The 18,431-nt window shown below is 43.2% G+C and overlaps 7 protein-coding genes across 7 annotated transcripts; 3 read left to right on the forward strand and 4 right to left on the reverse strand.

Annotated features, from left to right (window-relative positions):
• Nucleotides 1-286: 286 nt before the first annotated feature.
• Nucleotides 287-1,048, forward strand: Bfra_007090 (putative pyridoxamine phosphate oxidase protein; the record flags this gene model as incomplete). Its single annotated transcript, XM_037337464.1, has 2 exons — nucleotides 287-394; nucleotides 458-1,048. 2 exons carry the CDS (start codon nucleotides 287-289, stop codon nucleotides 1,046-1,048), a joined length of 699 nt encoding a protein of 232 aa, XP_037186844.1.
• Nucleotides 1,049-2,646: 1,598 nt separating this feature from the next.
• On the forward strand, nucleotides 2,647-3,090 carry Bfra_007091 (uncharacterized protein; the record flags this gene model as incomplete). The annotated part of the gene is made up of 1 exon (XM_037337465.1): nucleotides 2,647-3,090. The coding sequence occupies one exon, from the start codon at nucleotides 2,647-2,649 to the stop codon at nucleotides 3,088-3,090; it is 444 nt and encodes a 147-aa protein (XP_037186845.1).
• Nucleotides 3,091-4,116: 1,026 nt separating this feature from the next.
• On the reverse strand, nucleotides 4,117-5,016 carry Bfra_007092 (putative carbohydrate esterase family 5 protein; the record flags this gene model as incomplete). The annotated part of the gene is made up of 3 exons (XM_037337466.1): nucleotides 4,117-4,356; nucleotides 4,468-4,574; nucleotides 4,638-5,016. 3 exons carry the CDS (start codon nucleotides 5,014-5,016, stop codon nucleotides 4,117-4,119), a joined length of 726 nt encoding a protein of 241 aa, XP_037186846.1.
• A 2,346-nt stretch (nucleotides 5,017-7,362) lies between these two features.
• Bfra_007093 (putative cutinase transcription factor 1 alpha protein) lies at nucleotides 7,363-10,247 on the reverse strand (the record flags this gene model as incomplete). The annotated part of the gene is made up of 9 exons (XM_037337467.1): nucleotides 7,363-7,387; nucleotides 7,439-8,122; nucleotides 8,178-8,857; nucleotides 8,918-9,617; nucleotides 9,742-9,798; nucleotides 9,854-9,886; nucleotides 9,940-9,957; nucleotides 10,013-10,045; nucleotides 10,096-10,247. 9 exons carry the CDS (start codon nucleotides 10,245-10,247, stop codon nucleotides 7,363-7,365), a joined length of 2,382 nt encoding a protein of 793 aa, XP_037186847.1.
• Nucleotides 10,248-11,230: 983 nt separating this feature from the next.
• On the reverse strand, nucleotides 11,231-11,995 carry Bfra_007094 (putative c6 transcription protein; the record flags this gene model as incomplete). The annotated part of the gene is made up of 1 exon (XM_037337468.1): nucleotides 11,231-11,995. The coding sequence occupies one exon, from the start codon at nucleotides 11,993-11,995 to the stop codon at nucleotides 11,231-11,233; it is 765 nt and encodes a 254-aa protein (XP_037186848.1).
• Nucleotides 11,996-14,301: 2,306 nt separating this feature from the next.
• Nucleotides 14,302-16,312, forward strand: Bfra_007095 (uncharacterized protein; the record flags this gene model as incomplete). Its single annotated transcript, XM_037337469.1, has 4 exons — nucleotides 14,302-14,506; nucleotides 14,571-15,523; nucleotides 15,618-16,001; nucleotides 16,043-16,312. 4 exons carry the CDS (start codon nucleotides 14,302-14,304, stop codon nucleotides 16,310-16,312), a joined length of 1,812 nt encoding a protein of 603 aa, XP_037186849.1.
• A 1,442-nt stretch (nucleotides 16,313-17,754) lies between these two features.
• Nucleotides 17,755-18,267, reverse strand: Bfra_007096 (uncharacterized protein; the record flags this gene model as incomplete). The annotated part of the gene is made up of 1 exon (XM_037337470.1): nucleotides 17,755-18,267. One exon carries the CDS (start codon nucleotides 18,265-18,267, stop codon nucleotides 17,755-17,757), a length of 513 nt encoding a protein of 170 aa, XP_037186850.1.
• Between the last annotated feature and the right edge of the window lie 164 nt (nucleotides 18,268-18,431).

Genomic DNA, 18,431 nt, shown 5'->3' on the forward strand with positions numbered 1-18,431 from the left:
ATACTTCCTCTATCCGTTGCATGAAATTGGGAATATGTGAATGAAGTTGTAAAAATCCCTTACTTTAGACATTTTGCGACCAGTTTGAGATGAAGATTAGAGCTTATCGAAGATTACATAATCAGACATCATCATTGAGATCAGATCAGGTAATGCCCCGCCATGTCCGATCTCCTCTCTCATTTTAAGCTTCTCTCCCATCGGTACTTGTCGGCTTCGACTTTTCTTGAATATATCACAATTAACTTCAACTTACATCTCAGAAACACATTGGCACAACGAAATCATGGCGGAAGCTCCTTTGAATTACGAAGCCTCAGCTGGCACTACCAATCTCCAAGTCTCGAGGACCTTACCATCGGAAGTAGTTCAATGTTTAGAAAATGCTAGATTTGTACGTCCTCGTCTTTCTCAATCACATTTTCACAAACACATACTGATACTATATGATCCATAGCTACATCTTGCAACGTGCACATCTCTTCGACCTCACGTCTCCCTTATGAACTATACCTATCTCCCCAGTACCCCCTGGTCTCCCTATCCCACCATCATAATGACAACAAATCCCTCCTCGAAGAAAACCCATAATCTGCTCGAAAACCCACACGTTTCGTTATTAGTCCACGACTGGGTCTCACATCGGCCGCCCATGGGAAACAGAGCTGCGAGTCCGCCGCGGAATGCGGGGGGAAGAAGCAGTTTGGCGGAAATGCTGATAGGGTTGAATACGAGCGCGCTTAGCAGTATTAGTGCGACGATTAATGGGGAAGCGAGGATAGTCGAAAGGGGAGGAGAGGAGGAAAAATGGTTGAGGGAGAAACATTTGGAGAATTGTGTTTTTCTTGGAGAGGAGGGGGTTAGGGCTGGTGAGGGAGATGGGGGAAGAGTGTTTGTGGAGGGGGAAGAGGTTAGGGTTGTTAGTGTAAAGGTTGGCGATGGGAGGGTTAGTGATTGGAAAGGGGCGGTTAGGGATTGGATTTTGGAGGATGATGGGGAAGGGGGAAATGGTGCAGAGGGTGAAACTTTATTGAATGGTGTTCATTGAGGTGGCAATTAGGAATGGAATCCAGAAAGTTGATTTGATATATTGGAAGTGTATCACTGTTTGTGGAATATGCAGAGCAAGACACGCAGTGCAAGGGCGAATTATCTTCTAAGTTACTGGCACATTCTAGAAGTCGAGCCTTGTTCGGGTTTGTAAAACCTCCCTGCTGTTTTTCTCAATGGGGGCATTCAATCAAAGACAATGAATATTCAACAGCATCAAATACTCATTATCAGGATTGGGAATAATTCTTCTGTGTCAATGAAAGGTTGACGAGAGCACATCGATAACTATATATACCGCTTAGTTGCCGTCAAATGGAGACTCGATGTCACATATTTTCCTTCATCTTATGATTCCTTCTAGAATTTGGTCAAAAACGTCCAATAACTTCTACGCCATGCCAATTTGTGATTAAATCTCAAGTTCTTAAGTCTTTGGTTTGTTATTCAGTTCTATCACATCTCTCGTTCGAGAGTGGACTCAATGAGTTCTTGTTGAACTCTTGTGGTCGCCGAGATCAATTGTTGTGACTAGAGCTTTACAGAATATATTGCAAGTGTATATACCCCAGTAGTCGACAAAGTAAATGAATACCCATGGTATTGATCATGAAATCAAGAGTTGCGTAGAAAGCTAGGGAAAGGAAAGGAGCTTGTGACAGTGTGTTCTACAATATTGAAGCTCTTGGCTTATCGCTCACTGATAAATACTCAACTTATGCCTCTCATTTGGAGGAGTTAACCTGGGACTTGGGTGTCGGGCAATCACCAAGTTCCTGCTTGGAGTAATCTAGAGGTTGAAACAAGAGAATAGAGACTAAAGACTGACACGCCTTGTCTTCTCTCAGTGTCACATTGGGGTAGGAAATTGTACAGTTTCTCAAGTCTCAACCCCCGTCGAAGCAAATTGAAGAGATTCTACCATGATATCTCTTGTTGGAGGTTGACATCCCGGCTTTTCTACCTGCTATTGATGTCAATTTGTAGGAATTCACTTGAATCCGGGATTTATTAAAATGAAACTGAGGCAATTCATCTTGAGTGAGAAGTCAAACCAGCTACTCGGAATATTGCTCTGCAAGGCAGTTGAAGAAAAGTTTGATAATGCATATTACATTGAATGAGAACATCTAAATTGGGGCTTAGTAGATATCTAGTAATTACCCCTCATCTTGCAAATCATCTTCCATTTCCTTTTGTCTAATTCACTCACTAGCCATCAAACCGAGAAGCGAGGGAACTTTATCATTAAAAGCATTACATCTTCGTCTCTTTCCCTTCCTCTTCTTCCATCCTTTGATACATAACATCACTGTCCAGTCCTTGTGTTCCTTTCTCTTGATCACTACCTCTGATCATCTCCACAGGAATCATTCTCTTAAAGTCTGATGAAGTGGTAAAGTAATTGCTCTCTTTCAAGTTGCATGTTTTGACGCTTGGCCAACTTCTCAAAAGGGCGCCTAACGTTAATCAAGACAATTAAACGCATCAAGAAGTCCTTCCGCTACCGGTTTTGCGATTCAAGACAGTATTCCGAGATATTCTAAATCACAACATCCCACTTACATTTCTATCCGTCAACTTCGAATCTTGATCATGGGAGGCAAACCCAGTAAACCCATGATACCAGATCGTCTCACACACTGGGCATTTGTCCCCGACAAAAGATTCCATTCCACACCCATGCAATCCGATTTCCTCGAATACAAAACCATCTCCCCGGACGATTGGTTCAACGCAGCGGGCGAAGGAGCTATTGGTATCGGTACGGTTCGGCTTGAGGTATGCTGCAGTTATAAAGGCAGCAAGGCATGGAGGTTCATTGAATTTAAAAATGTTCGCCATGTCAAAGGCTCCGAGCGACAAATCGGCAGAGAAAAGGGTGAGTATTCAAACGCGGAGGAGGAACCCTTAGGCTCGGGCCCCGGCTGGTCAGATACTTTAGTTGTAGATACGGAGAGACGAACACCTTTGTTTATTGTCCGGAACGGATTTATTTACAGTGCCCCTTGTAAGAAGCTTGGCACGGATTGGAATTGATGGTAAGTTACCTATGATAGCCTACTCGCCGCGAACGATATAATCATGACGCTTACCCGCAGATTCCTTGTGCTTTCCAGCTTCAATGCTCGACTCCCTGTTCCTTAAGACTCGGATCATATCGGCGATTGGTCTTCACAAGGGACAATAATCGAGGAAAACTCAAGAATAGTAGCTCCGGATCGAGATCCCGATTCTGGTGGTCCTTCTTCATCAGATTCTCTTATTTTCTTTCGGTCAACGCGTTTCTACGAGAAAACCTTTATTTTCGGAATTTAGATCAAGATTTTAAACATCGAAAATTGTGATGTATTTGGCGGGCCCTTCATCACAATCTTGTGCTTTATCCTGCCGGGTGTGTTTTCATTGGGAGGAACCCGGGAGGGTGTGCAAGCAGATTCACGATTTTGGGATGGAGATATAGCATAGATCTTCTGGGGTTTCGCAGCATGATATACAATCCTCTTTTACGGCACAAGTTTTATTTGAAGAGCGATAGAAATAGATTTGCAAAGGTAGAGTCTAGAATTGAATGCTCAAGCTTTTATTACATATCGTTTTTGTTCATTCTGAAATTGAGATTGTATCCCTATCTTCTCGAGGCTTTGATACCAAAACCTCGAGATACACCAGCTCTAAATATATACCAGCTCTGAATATCACAAGTAAGTAGATGGCGCCCTGGTGCATTTTGCATGGTTCCGGAAGTAACACTATTACAAGATTCCTTTTCACACTCACGTACACACACATCGAATTCGGAAGAAACAAAAGTGGAAGAAAGAATTTCACAACTAGCATGTTGAATGCCACTCCCCTACTACGGCTCCATCATAAAAAAAAAGGTAGATACAAAGAAGAGAAAGAAATATATGTAAAGAGAAGCAGAAACCGTACCATCACCGAAGAGACGTTCTCCATCATTTTCTTCCTCCTACCCTACCCAACCTCACCTCTCCACCATTTACTTTCTCCCATTCCATACTGTCCCGCATCACTTCCACTCACTCCATTCTCATCCCACCCCTAAGCAATCTTTCCCAAAACAAACGACAAAGCCAACGATTGATACTTTGTCACATAAGTCAAATGGGCCAAAGTATCCAATCCCGAGCAACAAAATGGATCTCCAAAATCGCAGTATGATTTCACGATACTTGAATAAGCTGTGAGTGACTGATCGCTCGAGCGGGGAAAGAGTCCGTTTTGGAAACAGGTTCCTACGTGGAAAGATTGTTGATTGATCATGTAGCGAGGATCACCCATCTATTTGCGGAGATTGTTAGATATCATGTGATAGGGATGTAAAATGCAGGAGGGGAACAATGATCAAAGAAAAGTAGAAGAGAGGAAATAGAAGAAAAAAGAAGTATATACCATAACAGCTGCTTTAACATGCGAACCATACGCGGTGTCAATCGCCGGAGTTTTCGTTCCCAGTGTTCCGCCTCCTCCACCTCCAAGTGTATCACTGATACATTCCGCTGTACATTCATCACAAATCAGCATTGCGAATTAATATACGAGATAATTCAGAAGAAACTCACCACCCTGAGAATATCCTAAAAGAACAATTTTCTGTGACGGACACGCATCAACCGCCGCAATAATATCCGCCTTCATAGCCGCAACACCACTTGCAACACTGGGAGCATAAGGCGCCAGCACCGCGGGATAGGAAACCGAAGTCCGCGTGACCGATTTGCTAGTAGCGAGTTGGATAGCTGAAGCTAGAGAACCGATGATACCTTCGCCTGGCAACTCGGTGGATGCGCGCGCGGTGATGATGCGAATGTCGGTGCAGGCGGCGGTTGCGTTAACGGCGGAGGTTTCGGGTACGGGGATGGGAAGAGGGAGGGGGTTTGCGTAGATGAGGGAATTGGAGAAGATGGAGAGGAGGGAGAATAGTGCGAGTGGTGAATGCATTTTGTAAGGTGTGCTGTGGGCGAGTAGCTGGATTAAGCTGGGTGTGGTTGGAAAAAACGTCACAGTGGGGATAAGAGATACAGAATCAGATGAGATGAGATGAAACTGATATACAAAAATTCAGAGGATATCCAAGGCTCATATATATTTACACTTCCTTGGTATGTTTCGCCAGCCTCATCCCATTAACTTGGCTCACATTACATCAAGAATTCTTACCCATAACACTAAGCTAACAACTTGACGAGGGGAAAACACAAACTCATCACTTGCTGGCTTGAAATTCCCGAGGTATTCGTCTAGAATATATGAAGGGGTAAAAAGCGGGTCTTCCCGCTGAATATTTCCTTTGCGAAGAGACGCTCTCCCGTTGTACCAAGTGGGTACCAAACACTCCACCACATTGCTTTATTTTCTACTAAAAATATGTTTCTATGACTTCTAGCAGGAGCAGAGACACAAATTTGAGATGTCACTGTCCTGATGTCGCCCCGAGGTGTTCTTGGAGTCTGCAATGCCGGGAGTTAGTGCTCCATGTCTACACCTCGTAGGTGCAAGCCGATATGAGCCAAGAATGAGGGGTATTCTCATCCAATCTTCGATTTCCGATATCATTCCAAACGAATGCAAGAACTGTTCCCCCTCTTTACGGTCATCATCTGAACTGTCAATTAAGGGCTTGTTGACATTGCATTGAAGAACACGAAAATACCTCGGCGCTTTGTTGTTCTCCAAGAGATACATCATAAACTTGAGCAAAGAGAAACAATCCGAAGAACAATAAGGAGGAGGGTGAATTTCGCAAATAAAGCCAAAAGTTGAGACGTTTTTTTCACATTAGTCAATGTCATTATGACAAGGTCTCCCCACAATTTTCCACTATGACTGCCGCCACGCCATGACACTTGCATGTAGATCATGATCCACGAGTAAGGTTCAAAGATGAATCGGGATCATAGATTGCAGTTTCTCAAAATAACATTACTCCTTGCATCTCATATAAATGGGGGTTTGTCTGGTCTAAGCTATGATCTATCGTTGAGTTTCCAAAAATTTCTTGATCTGGAAGCAAGTGGAGTAGATTGTTTCTTGAAACAGGATCCCTGAGCCAATCGCATCTTTAACGAAAGTGTCCACGGTAGAATTAGAAGAAGCATATACAATGATGACTTTATGCAATTGTCTGAGCACAGTATGAAACATCTAACCACTCTGCAATATCATGCCGAGGTGTTTTTGCAATGTAGGGGACTTCAAATAAACATTAAAGTAGAACATCAGATGGTGCAAAACAGGTTGAGTGATCATGTAAGTGATTGGTTCACAGTAGTCGCAGCATCTCGCAAGCGGCTTTCCCCACAATACGGGCTTTGATAGACTAGACTGGAATGATAGGGCTGGACGCAGATTGTCAGTACATATAATACTCCGAAAATCAGTTTGGTTGAACAAAAGCCCAATCGACCGAGGTATGCCGTGAATTCTACTAAGCTGTATAATCCAAATCATGGGTTCTCAAGACTTTTTCCGCAGTCATGATTTTGCTTCCCACTCATGAAGGTTGACATTTGATCATTCGTAATTCTGGATGCTCGGCATGCAACTCATTACAACTCTGCCGTCTCTTCCATAGGGACTAGAGACCAAAAAATAGCGACCTGAATTTGCGTCATCATGTGTGCAGCCTTCCCCGATCCATACAAAAAATTTAACACCTTTGACCATTGTTCCTCAGCCGCTGTCAAACGTCGCGAATTTTCCAATGAGATTGCATATATTCCAACCGGTAGAATTCAAAAATAGATCCGAAAACCCTCTGGGAATATCAAGCCTGGCGAAGCTAAACATGACTCAATGAAGGATCGAGATGCTAGATACATTACGCAAATCTGGGGAAAGCCAGAAGAAGCTGTTTTGCTCGCTGTCGTGCCACCGAGTAGAATGGTAGGTGCTAGATACTGAAAGGTGAGGGCTGAATGCGCTTCAATAAGGACAAATGTCTGGTAGAACAAGATATAAAACGTGTTTAGCCAGCCAATCGCAACTTTTTACCGTTTCGGTTATCCCTGTTTAGCTCGATGTGAGATTTGACTGCGCAATTGGTCGATAACCGAATATGTTCTCGCAATCTTTTGATAGATGCCGACCTATCCTTTGATATTTGGGGTTGACTGTTCGAGATCGATTCCCAATTATCTATGCCAGTCAAGTCGTCTATATCTGGAAATCTGGATGTACCAGAAGCCCAAATTCATAGGATCATGCTAACGGCGACATAAAATAGTTTCACTAGATTTCAAATCTTGAAGTGTCAAAATACATGAAGTAATACACCTGCAAAGCACTTCATCGCATGCCAAAATAATCGAACCTGCTCACATATCAGTAATTGCTCTCTAAATACTAGACCGCAGAAACTTACCAGTCTGCGACATCTAAAGTCGAAGGAATCATTTGTTGAAAGTCCGGCTGTATCCAGTATGCCATCTGATCTGGAGATATGTAATTCATGTTGCCAGCAAAATTGGGGTCTTGATATTGAACTGTTTCCTGGGTTGGATTAGGTATTGCGATAGTAGGCCACAAATCATCTGAGACGAAATATTCACCTCCATGTATTGATGGAGTAGATTGATGTCCAGCTAGTGGCGCAGACGGTATGCTCTTGGGCGAAACACCGTCGTTGTTACCAATCGATGTCCGACCCTCATTTGAAATACTTGAACCCTTTCCTGATACGAAATTCAAAGTTGCTTTTTGGTGTGCTAGCAGAGAATGCGTAAGTGGAAGACTGTCTTCCTTGGCCTCTCTAGCTGATTGTGATGCTGATAAAGGTTCTTCAATGAAGCTAAACACAGGCACTGTATGCTCACCAATTTTCTTGAAACGTTTGGTGCCCTCAAGGGTATAATTTGCAAATCCTGCTGCCTTCAAAATCGTCTCGAAAAGACCTCTGACCATCTTAGCTACTAGCCATACATCAGAGAGCTTGTCCAGAGCAGACATGCAAATCGAAATTCTTTTGCGAGCATCTGAATTTGTTGAAGGCAGATAAATCTGTAGTTCATAGACATGCATAATTAAGGCAGACAGTAAAGAGTATATTCTATAGCATCATTAGCAATCGTAAAATATCTAGTGTACGCAATATTTGTCCTTACAAAAATGGAGGAGCATGCCTTAACTCATTGCGTGCAATCATGTTTTCAGCGACTGAAGTAATTGCGCCTGCAGATTGAAAAGCAGGGTGTTCTGAAATATCAAGCTTCTCGTGAAGTTCAGATGACGACTTAACTGATGGCAAATAGGCACGATACAAGAGGCACCTTGTGGTATGGTATATTGAGTACAGATACGAGGACCAGAAGTTGTTGTTCGAAGAATTCCATCGAATCTGTCTGGGGCAGTTCTGAAGCCATTCATTCAAAGCTTGATCGCACTGTTGTAAAATGAGAGAGTTATTGCCATGCTTCTTGGATTGTAAAGAGTAATGCTGAAAGAGTATGTCATCCATGATCTCGCATATTTTCACATAGTGGAGAAAGAATTGCACTTCTAATTCATCCTCAGGTCCCGTGTGATCGTCAACAAAATCTTCTTCCCGGATCATTTCTAAATCGGAATCTTCCAAATTGATATGTGCTGGGCGTCCAAGAGCGGTTGCTACGGACCGATCTCTGATGTACAAAGTCCACCAGATTCTTTTCCAAAGTCTTTTATCTGCAGGACTGAGACGAGAGCCGCTAGGATTTCTGTGCATTCCAAATCCTTGGGCGATAGTAGTCGCTAGTCCATTCCAATAAAAAACATTTTTTGTAACCACCCCTGGCTCTTCCCAGTACTATTTTGAAATAGTCAGTATTCTAATCAATGACACAAGTGCAAAGTACCAAGAACGTACCCATCCTAAGAGAATAAGTGCTTGAACTATAACGACCCGATCTTCCTCATAATCAGCATCGTAGAGCGCTTTTGCTCTTTTATAAAATATTGTTGCTGCTGGAATGGGGGAACCATTTGCATCCAAGAGCATGGATGTAGTGCAAACTCTGGATCCAGCCAATAAGATTGCTTGCATTAGAAGTAAGGGAGGCTGATTATCGAGGTCGTGCCAACGTTGCATGAACCACGATTTATTAATGATTGGGATGACCGGAGCTACCCATTTGAAATATGCATCAATCAATTCCTCACACAAATCTCGAGGAGGAAGTTGTAGTGCACCTCGCTTTGCAAGGATATCCATCTCTTCCGGGTTCATTTTTGTGGCCATGCGTTGATTTGCAGCGTCCTCCGGTAGCGGATAGTGCACAGCGTCCGTTGTGTCATAATAGTCCCTCATGAGCATCGCCAATGATGATTTTTCCTGTAAGTATGCTACTTTTCCGGGGTTTTCAATTGCCGACGAAGAAATTGGTGGATTTATTAATTTGACGTATTGTTTGGTACTATCAGGTTGTTGCTTGATATGGTGGCCAGCTTGAAGAATCAGCGAGGCAAAATCATCGTGATTTGACGCGACAGGCCGAGGAAGCTCAGCATCGTCATTCTTTTCTTCTTCTCCATTGCCGTTCCCACCGGAATGACTGCGCTGCTTAATTCTATATTCGTGTAAGAATACAAAAGCAAAAATTTGAGGGGTAAATTTCAGCAAGATCTTGGTCTGAGTACTGACAATGCACTGGCGGACTTTCTTCTTCCGGCAGACGTTCCTTCCCTGCTCACGTTCTTCTTTCGCGGAGGAATATTGCAGTCCAAGAAGAATGCTTCACAATTTGTACACTACAAAATCGTGGCGTTAGTATTGCAAAGGAATTGGTGAATTGATTATACTCACTGGGATTCCGTGAGATCCTGCGTCGCATCGCACCTAGTTCGCGTCAATGATTTACATAAAGTATGATTCGAGGTGAAATTTCATACTCTTCTTGAATGGCACATCTGTTCAAGAATGCCATTAGTATCGACTGCCATCTAGAGTGATGATGGTACTTACCCCGCATGCTCTACCTGCCCGAGGTCTTCATCTCTATTTAGCAATCTATAAATAGGAAGAAAACTCTATTCAAGGAGCCCTACCTGCGAAAAGTTCGACGACATGGTAATGAGGTAGACTTCGTTGACATATCTTCTGTCTTGTTATCTGAAACCCCATGATTTTTCAAGTATTCCTCTTCAGAATAATGTTGTTGGTGTTCAGGAGCAAACTGGAGACCAGTCGAGGGATTCATCGTTGAAGAGATCGTTCTCGAAGACAAAAGTTTGAGAAACTGGAATTCTCATGACATGTAGTCATGATCATGATGAATGAGAATATTATTTGGGCTCTCCCCAAAATATGGGGATTCCCGATATTAATGATTTCTAATGCTCGTATTTGGGTAGGTGACGGTTTTTTAGTGTGGGGTGTGAGAATAAGAAGAGCTAAGGTCGATACTTGTAACTTTATGCATGTCCCTGGCAGATCTACCCCTTACCCCCTTCAAAGTTCACAAGCCTGGACAATGTACGGATGACAGTATGAGATATCGCGTGACACCGAGGCTCTAATCTTGGTCATGGAGACCGTTTGGACTGCAATATGGATAAGAATACATCGGATTGTTCTATTGTCTTGACTGCTTTCTATAGGGTTCAGTGCGTTGAGTTTCCAATGTTGGCGTTCCGTGCGAGTAACTTAACAATGGAAGCTCTAGCTATAAACTGCTAAAAGCTCCCTACACAGTTGGGTTATTCCATAAGCTATTCAAGCAGTCCAATCTTAGGCTCCGGATGTTTACAAGTCTAGAACAACCATTCGGCCTAGATTGTATCACAGATTAGATAGCTCATTGGTCTGCAATTTCCATATATTTTGTTTTGTACATTCACCTTGATTTGTGTCGTTGCTCATGCAGGCGTGACATCAGCCTTATTTCAATCTTGTAACCGCAACAGTTCCTCACATCGTACATGCAATTCGAACAGCCCAAATTGGGTGTCAAATTGACCTGACCTGTTTGTTGTTCAGAGGTCAATAGCAATGGTCATTAATGTCACTTCCAGGTTGCAAAATTCTAGAACAAGGTCTCATCATGAAGTCTGAACGGGTAATGTGAATTAATTGATATTTACAGGTTATCTTGATAACCTGTAGGGTATTGAAACTCCTCCAGAGAGAAAAAAGTTGGGGATAGCGCGGAAGTGAAAGCGTGGGCCAAAGACGCAGAGCACACTAATATATCTGCAAAGATTTCCCATTCCCACCGACCGAAATATTACTCTGTCTGCCTCCGATCGAACTTCTACGATTTGCCGACTCAGAACGCACTTTGCGCTGTAGGTTCATCGCTCCTCCATTTCCAGTGCCATCTGCGTCAGACTGATATGTGTAATTGGTCGGTCTGTTCATCTCCGCGGTGTCCCTCGCAACACTATAATGATCAAAAACTTCCTTAATCAGACTATCCACCTCTGATTCACTGATTGTCTCTCCCCATCCAATTGCCAGCCTGGCATCGCATTCCTCGATAAAGTCCTGGACTTTTCGCATCTCAAACTCATCTTTGCGTAATCGATCGGGCAATCCTTGACTCTTCAGGAGTCCTAGGACTCCAGCTAAACATGTGTTGGCAACTCCCAATATAGGGACTGCCTGCGGATATATTTGGGATAGCTGGCCAAATGAAGCGAGGACACCACCGATAAAGAGCTGCGAGAGTATAGAGATATAGTATACGCCTTCCATAAAATGATATTGCAAGGAGAAGTTGCGTTGTTGAATAAGAACGGACTTGTAAATACCGTAGGCATTTCCACGTAGACTTTCGAAGTCAGAGGGCGGAGAATTGGCAGGTGAGGTTATAGGAACATTGATGCCGACTGCGAGACGAAATTTTTGGAGGGCAGGTGGAAAGAACGATGCCGAGGATGAGGTGGATGCATGGCGGTGATGCGAAGGAGCAAGCTCAGATAAGAGAGGGGTATTTTCTGCGGACATATTGAAAGTTGATTGAACAAAAAGGACTTACTGCGTAGTTTGATGAACGAGAAGAGAATTAGGGGTACAGAGACACGGGGGAATATATATGCATTTATATGTCCCATCATGTCCCATCATGTCCTCTTGTTGATAGACAGAAAAACAAAGTTCACGCGACTAAATCATGATCGAGTCTGATTCAGTGATTACGACCAAGGTAGGTCGCTCCCACCAGTATCGTGATAAATGATCATTACCTTCGTTCGTGATCAGACGAAGCTTCCCCTGATGACCTAGTTTGTTATTTTGGAGAAACGGAACATGAAAAACTCAAGGTCGATATGAAGCATTTTCATGGTTGAGGTCTCAAGTCGTGAATAATTGTCGCCTGAACATGCCCGTATTATAGCGTCGGTAAATCCCGACCGGAATCACGGCTAACCTCACCATTTGCTGATTTGACTTTCCTGATGAGCTTCATTTCAGACTGTACCTGCTACCATTTTATTACAACAACCACGAGTTATATCATCTCTCTCCATCGTACTCTTGGTCCCAACCATCTAACACCGATGCCTTCGTTTTCCGACGTGGAAGGGACTGAGTTTTGCAGATCGCTACAGAAAGCAACTAGCCTCTGCGATTCGAATAGTAATTCTCAGCATCCTGATTGAGGGAGGCTGCCTATGGTGAACGTGATCACAACTGGCATGACGAGTCATCGCGTGAATGAATTTGGACTGGAAATGGGATGCACTCAGATTTTATTACTCACATCCAAGTAGAGAGATAAGGTGATCCCCACGTGCTCAACCCAATTATCTCATGATTCGATTATTCGGGGTATTCTGTGCGTTTTATTAAATATCTCAGACGTTGCATTGATTTTTTGCTACAGGATATCGCAGCCCATCTAGTGCTGACCCCATACTAAATAACTGTTTGAATTTTTCATCCAGACAAATGAAGAAGTTTCTTTATTCCACGAGGCAAAGAAATCTTGTCTCTTCATACTTCTCTGCGTGATCAAGCTCGATCTAATTCTCCAGCTTAGACGCGCTTCTGATGCGTCGTTCTGCACGTCGAAGGAGTTATGATGCATATTACGAATTTATCGATAGCTCAAAGATGCGAAGTTGTATCTTCTATGATTCAGAAAACGGCAGCAAATTATATCTCAGTGTTTGACGATACCACACTGAAACCTTGAGAAAAGGTCGAAAAATTCATTCCAAATATCAACTTCACACACCGTCGCGCAGTATCAAATTATCTTTATTCACAACACACCTGCACTGGAGCAGTCAAGGAGACAGACATTATTAAGACTTCAATATACAGCTCGCAAAAGAAAAAGTTTCGGCTTCATCGATCTATTAAGAATTGAGAAACAGAGCAGCCACAGATTGTGATGTCATCGCCACGAAGCTGGCTATCTACAATCTACGTATCCTAAATGCCCATTATCACCGGAGAATTAAAGTTGGAATCAAGCTCGTGGGTCTCAAGATGATGCGATGAATCCTAGCATATTCATGAGATCTTCTCCTTCGGGTTTCAGATGTGAGATAAGCCAAGGATGAGAAATCCACCTTGCAAGGAGGCACAACGCAGCGTTTGATATTCCGTCCCATCTTTCATTCTTTTTTTGATCTGATATAAATATCATTCTTAAGTTTGGATGTAGTTCATCCATTCCTACCCCTTTGCTAAACAATCTGGACGTTCCGGTCATGTCTTGTGTGTGACACAGTAACAACTCAAGTCGGACTTGACAAAATATCATTCTCTGTTGCAAGATTGGCAACAACTTGTTCACACACCCGATGAATCTTTCAAGTTTTTCTCCTTCTACTATACTGGAGGATTTCGAAATAATGAAATTGCTCGTATGTTGGAGCAATTGCACTGATTAAAATGTAAGTTAATTCTCATAATCTTTTGGAAAGCAGGTAAGCCTGTCAAACGACCCCGCGTTTAGAACACTCCAGACCCCTGAAGGATTGTGCCATTCATATTTCACAGATCTCATCCTCCAATAATGGCTCGTATCACATATCTGATTCTCAGGAGCTCCAAGTTTCGAATGTACCGCCGCCGTTCGTCGAAATGATATATAGGTTATTGCAATAATTAAAACTATTTTCTCATCCTTATCCTCACTTACACTCTTTCAGCTGTGCTGCAATTTGGTTTGTTGCTGGCCACTCTTCATTTTTTGTTTATAATATGTTCTTCCGTTGATAACTTTAATTATACTTATTATTCTATTGTCTAAGGACGCGCCTCCCGGGATTTCTGCAACATAAATCAATCTTAACATCATGCGATTTTCATCCTTCTCTCTCGCCTTTCTTGCCTCACACTTTGCGAAAGGTGATTTCATACTTCCTCAGCCAACGAGTCATATTTCTACTGGCTTTCCAACTCAGATATCCTGGTCTACCGATCTAGTCACTGGCCCAGTCTCTTTATTTCTTGTTCCAGCAGGGGTGCAGGATGTTAGCGCTTCTATAGTTACTATTGGGAGTATGTTTATCAAGATCTTTTCACTGCGTATACCTTCAAGAGTCAAAACTAATTGGCTGCATAGCTCAAATTCCAAATGATGGGATGTATCAATGGGTTCCACGCGACACGCCAAATACAGCGGAATTATATTTCTCTATACTCATGGTTGATTCCAAGAATTTTGATACAGTATCTGGTACCTTTCTCATGGTTGGTCAACAATCTTTCCAACCAGGTAGCGAACTTCGCAGAAGAGTCAATAGCGATACAAAATCGTCATATAGTGGCAAGAATGAAGGGTACAAAAAATCCAATTCAACGGAAACGAAAACGACAAAGTCAGAGAGTAAAGAAGCTTCGAAGTCTGTGGTCCTGGAGACTAGTTCGTCGGCTTGCAGTGCTGTAGTTACAGAGACTAGATATCTGTATGTGAGCGCTAGGAACGGGGCCAATACTAAGACGAAAAGCTCAAACGGATCGGAATCAACCGGCACTTCGGCGTCTTTGGCCTTTTATCTTGATAGAAAGTCTACAGATATCTCCGGTTCGTCTGAGCTTATGAGCCTGGGTTCCAAAAGGTCTTCCTCGTCTAATAGCACATCCAGCTCAAAGCCGACGTTCCAAAATTCTGGTTTGAAACATAACTATGGATTAAATTCTTCATCTTCTTCGTCTTCTGAAGCTGGATCCAAGAAAAGCTACGACTCACAATACTCGTCTGATTCTAGCTCCGGGAAAGGCTCTGGCTCGAAACACTTAGCATCTAATTCCAACTCGAAAGGCAACTCCGGCTCAGAGTCCTCATCCTCTGGACATGAATCAAAAGGAACTAAAGAGTCATCAGGCTATGAATCTGGGTCTAAAGAAAGCAATGAATATGGACATGAGCATGGACACGGATCTAGCTCTAATCCTAACTCCGGTCATGAATCCAACTCTACATTGGAACATACCTCTACACAAACTGATTGTACATTCGTAACTTCCACAACTATCATATATGTGTCGTCTAATATAAATACTCACACTCAAGAGGTATGTATGATTTTATCACCCTTCCAATATCCTTTTACTACATCCGGCTTCTCCATATATCATCAACTACTCGAAAATTGACTAATCCATACAGACCAAGACATACACATCAAACATCGATAAGACCACCTTGATACAGACCAATACAATCATCAACACCGCCTCCGAATCCCTCTTCTCCATCTCCATCTCCGCGACTCTGGCATCGACCTCTATCTTGGTATCCACCTCCACATTGGCAGTCTCGACAATTTCCCTCGCTAGTATATCAACAACAGCAACAAGTATGGTTCAAACAACCCAAGTCTCTCATGTCTCCGAGATTTCTCAAATCTTGAGCTTCGCGAGTTCCGAGCCTATTCAATCCATTCCATTCTTCTCCGCCTCCATCAGCATTCCCTCCATCACCCAAGCTACAACTCCACCCTCCGTGCTCACTTCCCCAGAAACCACAGCTGAAACCAGCTTTCCCAGCATCGTAAATACAGAAAGCACAAAAATCACAACAACCACACCCAGCATACCACCAACAAATCCATCCAATACAAATTCACTCACTCCATCCCCACCCCATCCCCATCCCTCTCCCCTCAAACCGAAACCGCAGCCGCAACCGTCCCCGAATCTCAAATCCAAACCTCCCTACCTCCCGTAACTCTCACGACACTTTCTATCTCCACCACTTCATCTGCGGTATACAATCTCACGATTCAAAGTGCAACGGGAACTGCGCTGCCTGTCTTTACTGGTGGTGGGGGTTTGCGTTATGGGGTTCGAAAGGGGGATTAGTGATGGTGGTAGGGGTGTGGCTGGGGGTTGTGGTGGGGGTTTTGTGAAGGGAGAGGGAATGAGCTTTGCGATGGGATGGTGGGAAGGGAGGGGAGGGTATGGGATGAGTATCGGGTGGGATGAGTATAGAAGTATGTAGTGTAGAGTGGTTTATGTATTATGATTTCTTTTGTAGAGAGGTTATGTACTATACAACAGTTCAATAGATAGTCTATCACACATCGTGCGAAATCACAATCACTTCTGAATATTTTAAACGTTCCGTGATATCAGGCACCGTGTACTCAACGCGGTGGTAGTTCGCTGAGAATATGAATTGAATCTTTTTAATTAGTATGCATATAACCAACTATAGCACTGATTTGAGAGACTATGTTGAGCTCTAGGTTTTTCTACTTGAAAACGTAGAATGATGCGTCGATTCAAGTCTAAACTAACAAACGCCTCCAAACTGTTCTGTAAAAGATTCTACGGAACAAAAGTCTCTCGAAAATTGACCTCGAAAACTCATAACCTCCACGCAATTCGCCCTTTTTGGCGGGTTGTATTCATCTTCACATGTCCTTATCGCCGGGCTCAATATGAGGTAAAAGAAACTTTGTGATTCACCGGGGATATTGAAGCCTACAGCATGGCCGCATTTAACAAAGATGTATCAGTAACTACCGGCCTAATAAGTTTCTTTACTTCTGCGAGAACGAACTGAACAACCTTACACCGCATTAAGAAAAGCCTTCTTCGAGCCGTTTCCGGGAGGAATCTAACGAGCTAGGGTGACAACCATCGTGCCTCAGGTGAGCATGAGGATTTGCAATCGACCCAAGAAAGGAGAGTCGCAAGGATGCAATTCTTTCCTCGACGCCTTTATTCAAATGAGAGTAAAATTTCCATACATCTGCCAAAGATAAATTCGCATACTTCCTTTGAGATGCAGTGACCGTGGGCATCCGTCATAGTATAATAATTAAAGTGGGTAGCTTCTTGTCGACTTCAAAGTAGTTCAGAAGGCCAAAAGTGCATGATTGTCTCATGTTCGGATGGTATTGCTTGTGTGACCGATGGGCAAAGTTGACGCAGGTGGAAAATATCATTGACGAGATTTGTTATATCAGAGTTTCGAAGGTCTGAATGACGGCTGAAGAAGTACCAGAGCTCGAGTTCTTTTACAGAAACTTGACGCAAGGAGTATGCGTCACCTAGCTCTGTTCAAGTATATAGTCACAATGCCCACTCGCTATTTCTGGGCAAACCATACGAGTAAGCAAGGAGACTTGGTTCGTGATTCTCTGGTTTGTTCGTGGCGTATCATCACTTTGAAATCCATCGGTATTTATTTATTAACTCTCGAATCGAAGACAATCCACAGTCCATCGAATCAATCTAGATTCGCGATTCAGAAACAAAGTGTTTCTAGAGCCACCGCGGACTGTCGTCATAATAATCTATTCGTTGGACCATTTCGAAAACTTAGGCAAGCTTTGTGTACTGTTGGATAGCCTCCGGGAGTCCGATTTTACTTCTTCTGAGCGCCCCGCCAGAGGGAGCGCATGTTCTCCTAGAGTCTCCTCCCATTGCTGATTCGAATTCTCGGTCGTTGCCTTGGATACTGGCTTTGTGCCGTCGACTTTGGAGAGCACAGGTGCTTTGTCTCGCTTGACACGAGCCTTTGCATTTTTCAGTTCACTTTCCTCTCTCCAATCATATCCCACTCGCACAACCTCTACCCAATCATCTTTCGCAAGATCACCATCTGGTGTTTCTACGACATCCCATTCATTGTTGGATCGAACCCAGACGACCTGATCGAAACACTCTGGGCAGAGAAGGCCTTCATCTGTGAGAACTTCAACTTTACGAGTACAGGCTCGAGGATCTTGGTTGTACAGAGGACATCTCGTTCGCCGGAAAGGGCGGTGATTGCAGTTGATATAGGTGGAGAAGTAAGTAGTACACATATTGCCACGATATCGTCGCAATAGCTTTTACGATGTGACTGCTGTCTTTTTATGGATCGTAAGGAAGTTGCTGATATGAATCTCCTATGAATGTTATCAGAGTAATGTTAAAATTGTCGAAAGAGTTGGAGAAAGTACAGCCTTGAAGTGCCGATGTTGGAGGC

The sequence above is a fragment of the Botrytis fragariae genome, assembly GCF_013461495.1.
Source record: "Botrytis fragariae strain BVB16 chromosome Unknown tig00000795, whole genome shotgun sequence".
Lineage (NCBI taxonomy): Eukaryota > Fungi > Ascomycota > Leotiomycetes > Helotiales > Sclerotiniaceae > Botrytis > Botrytis fragariae.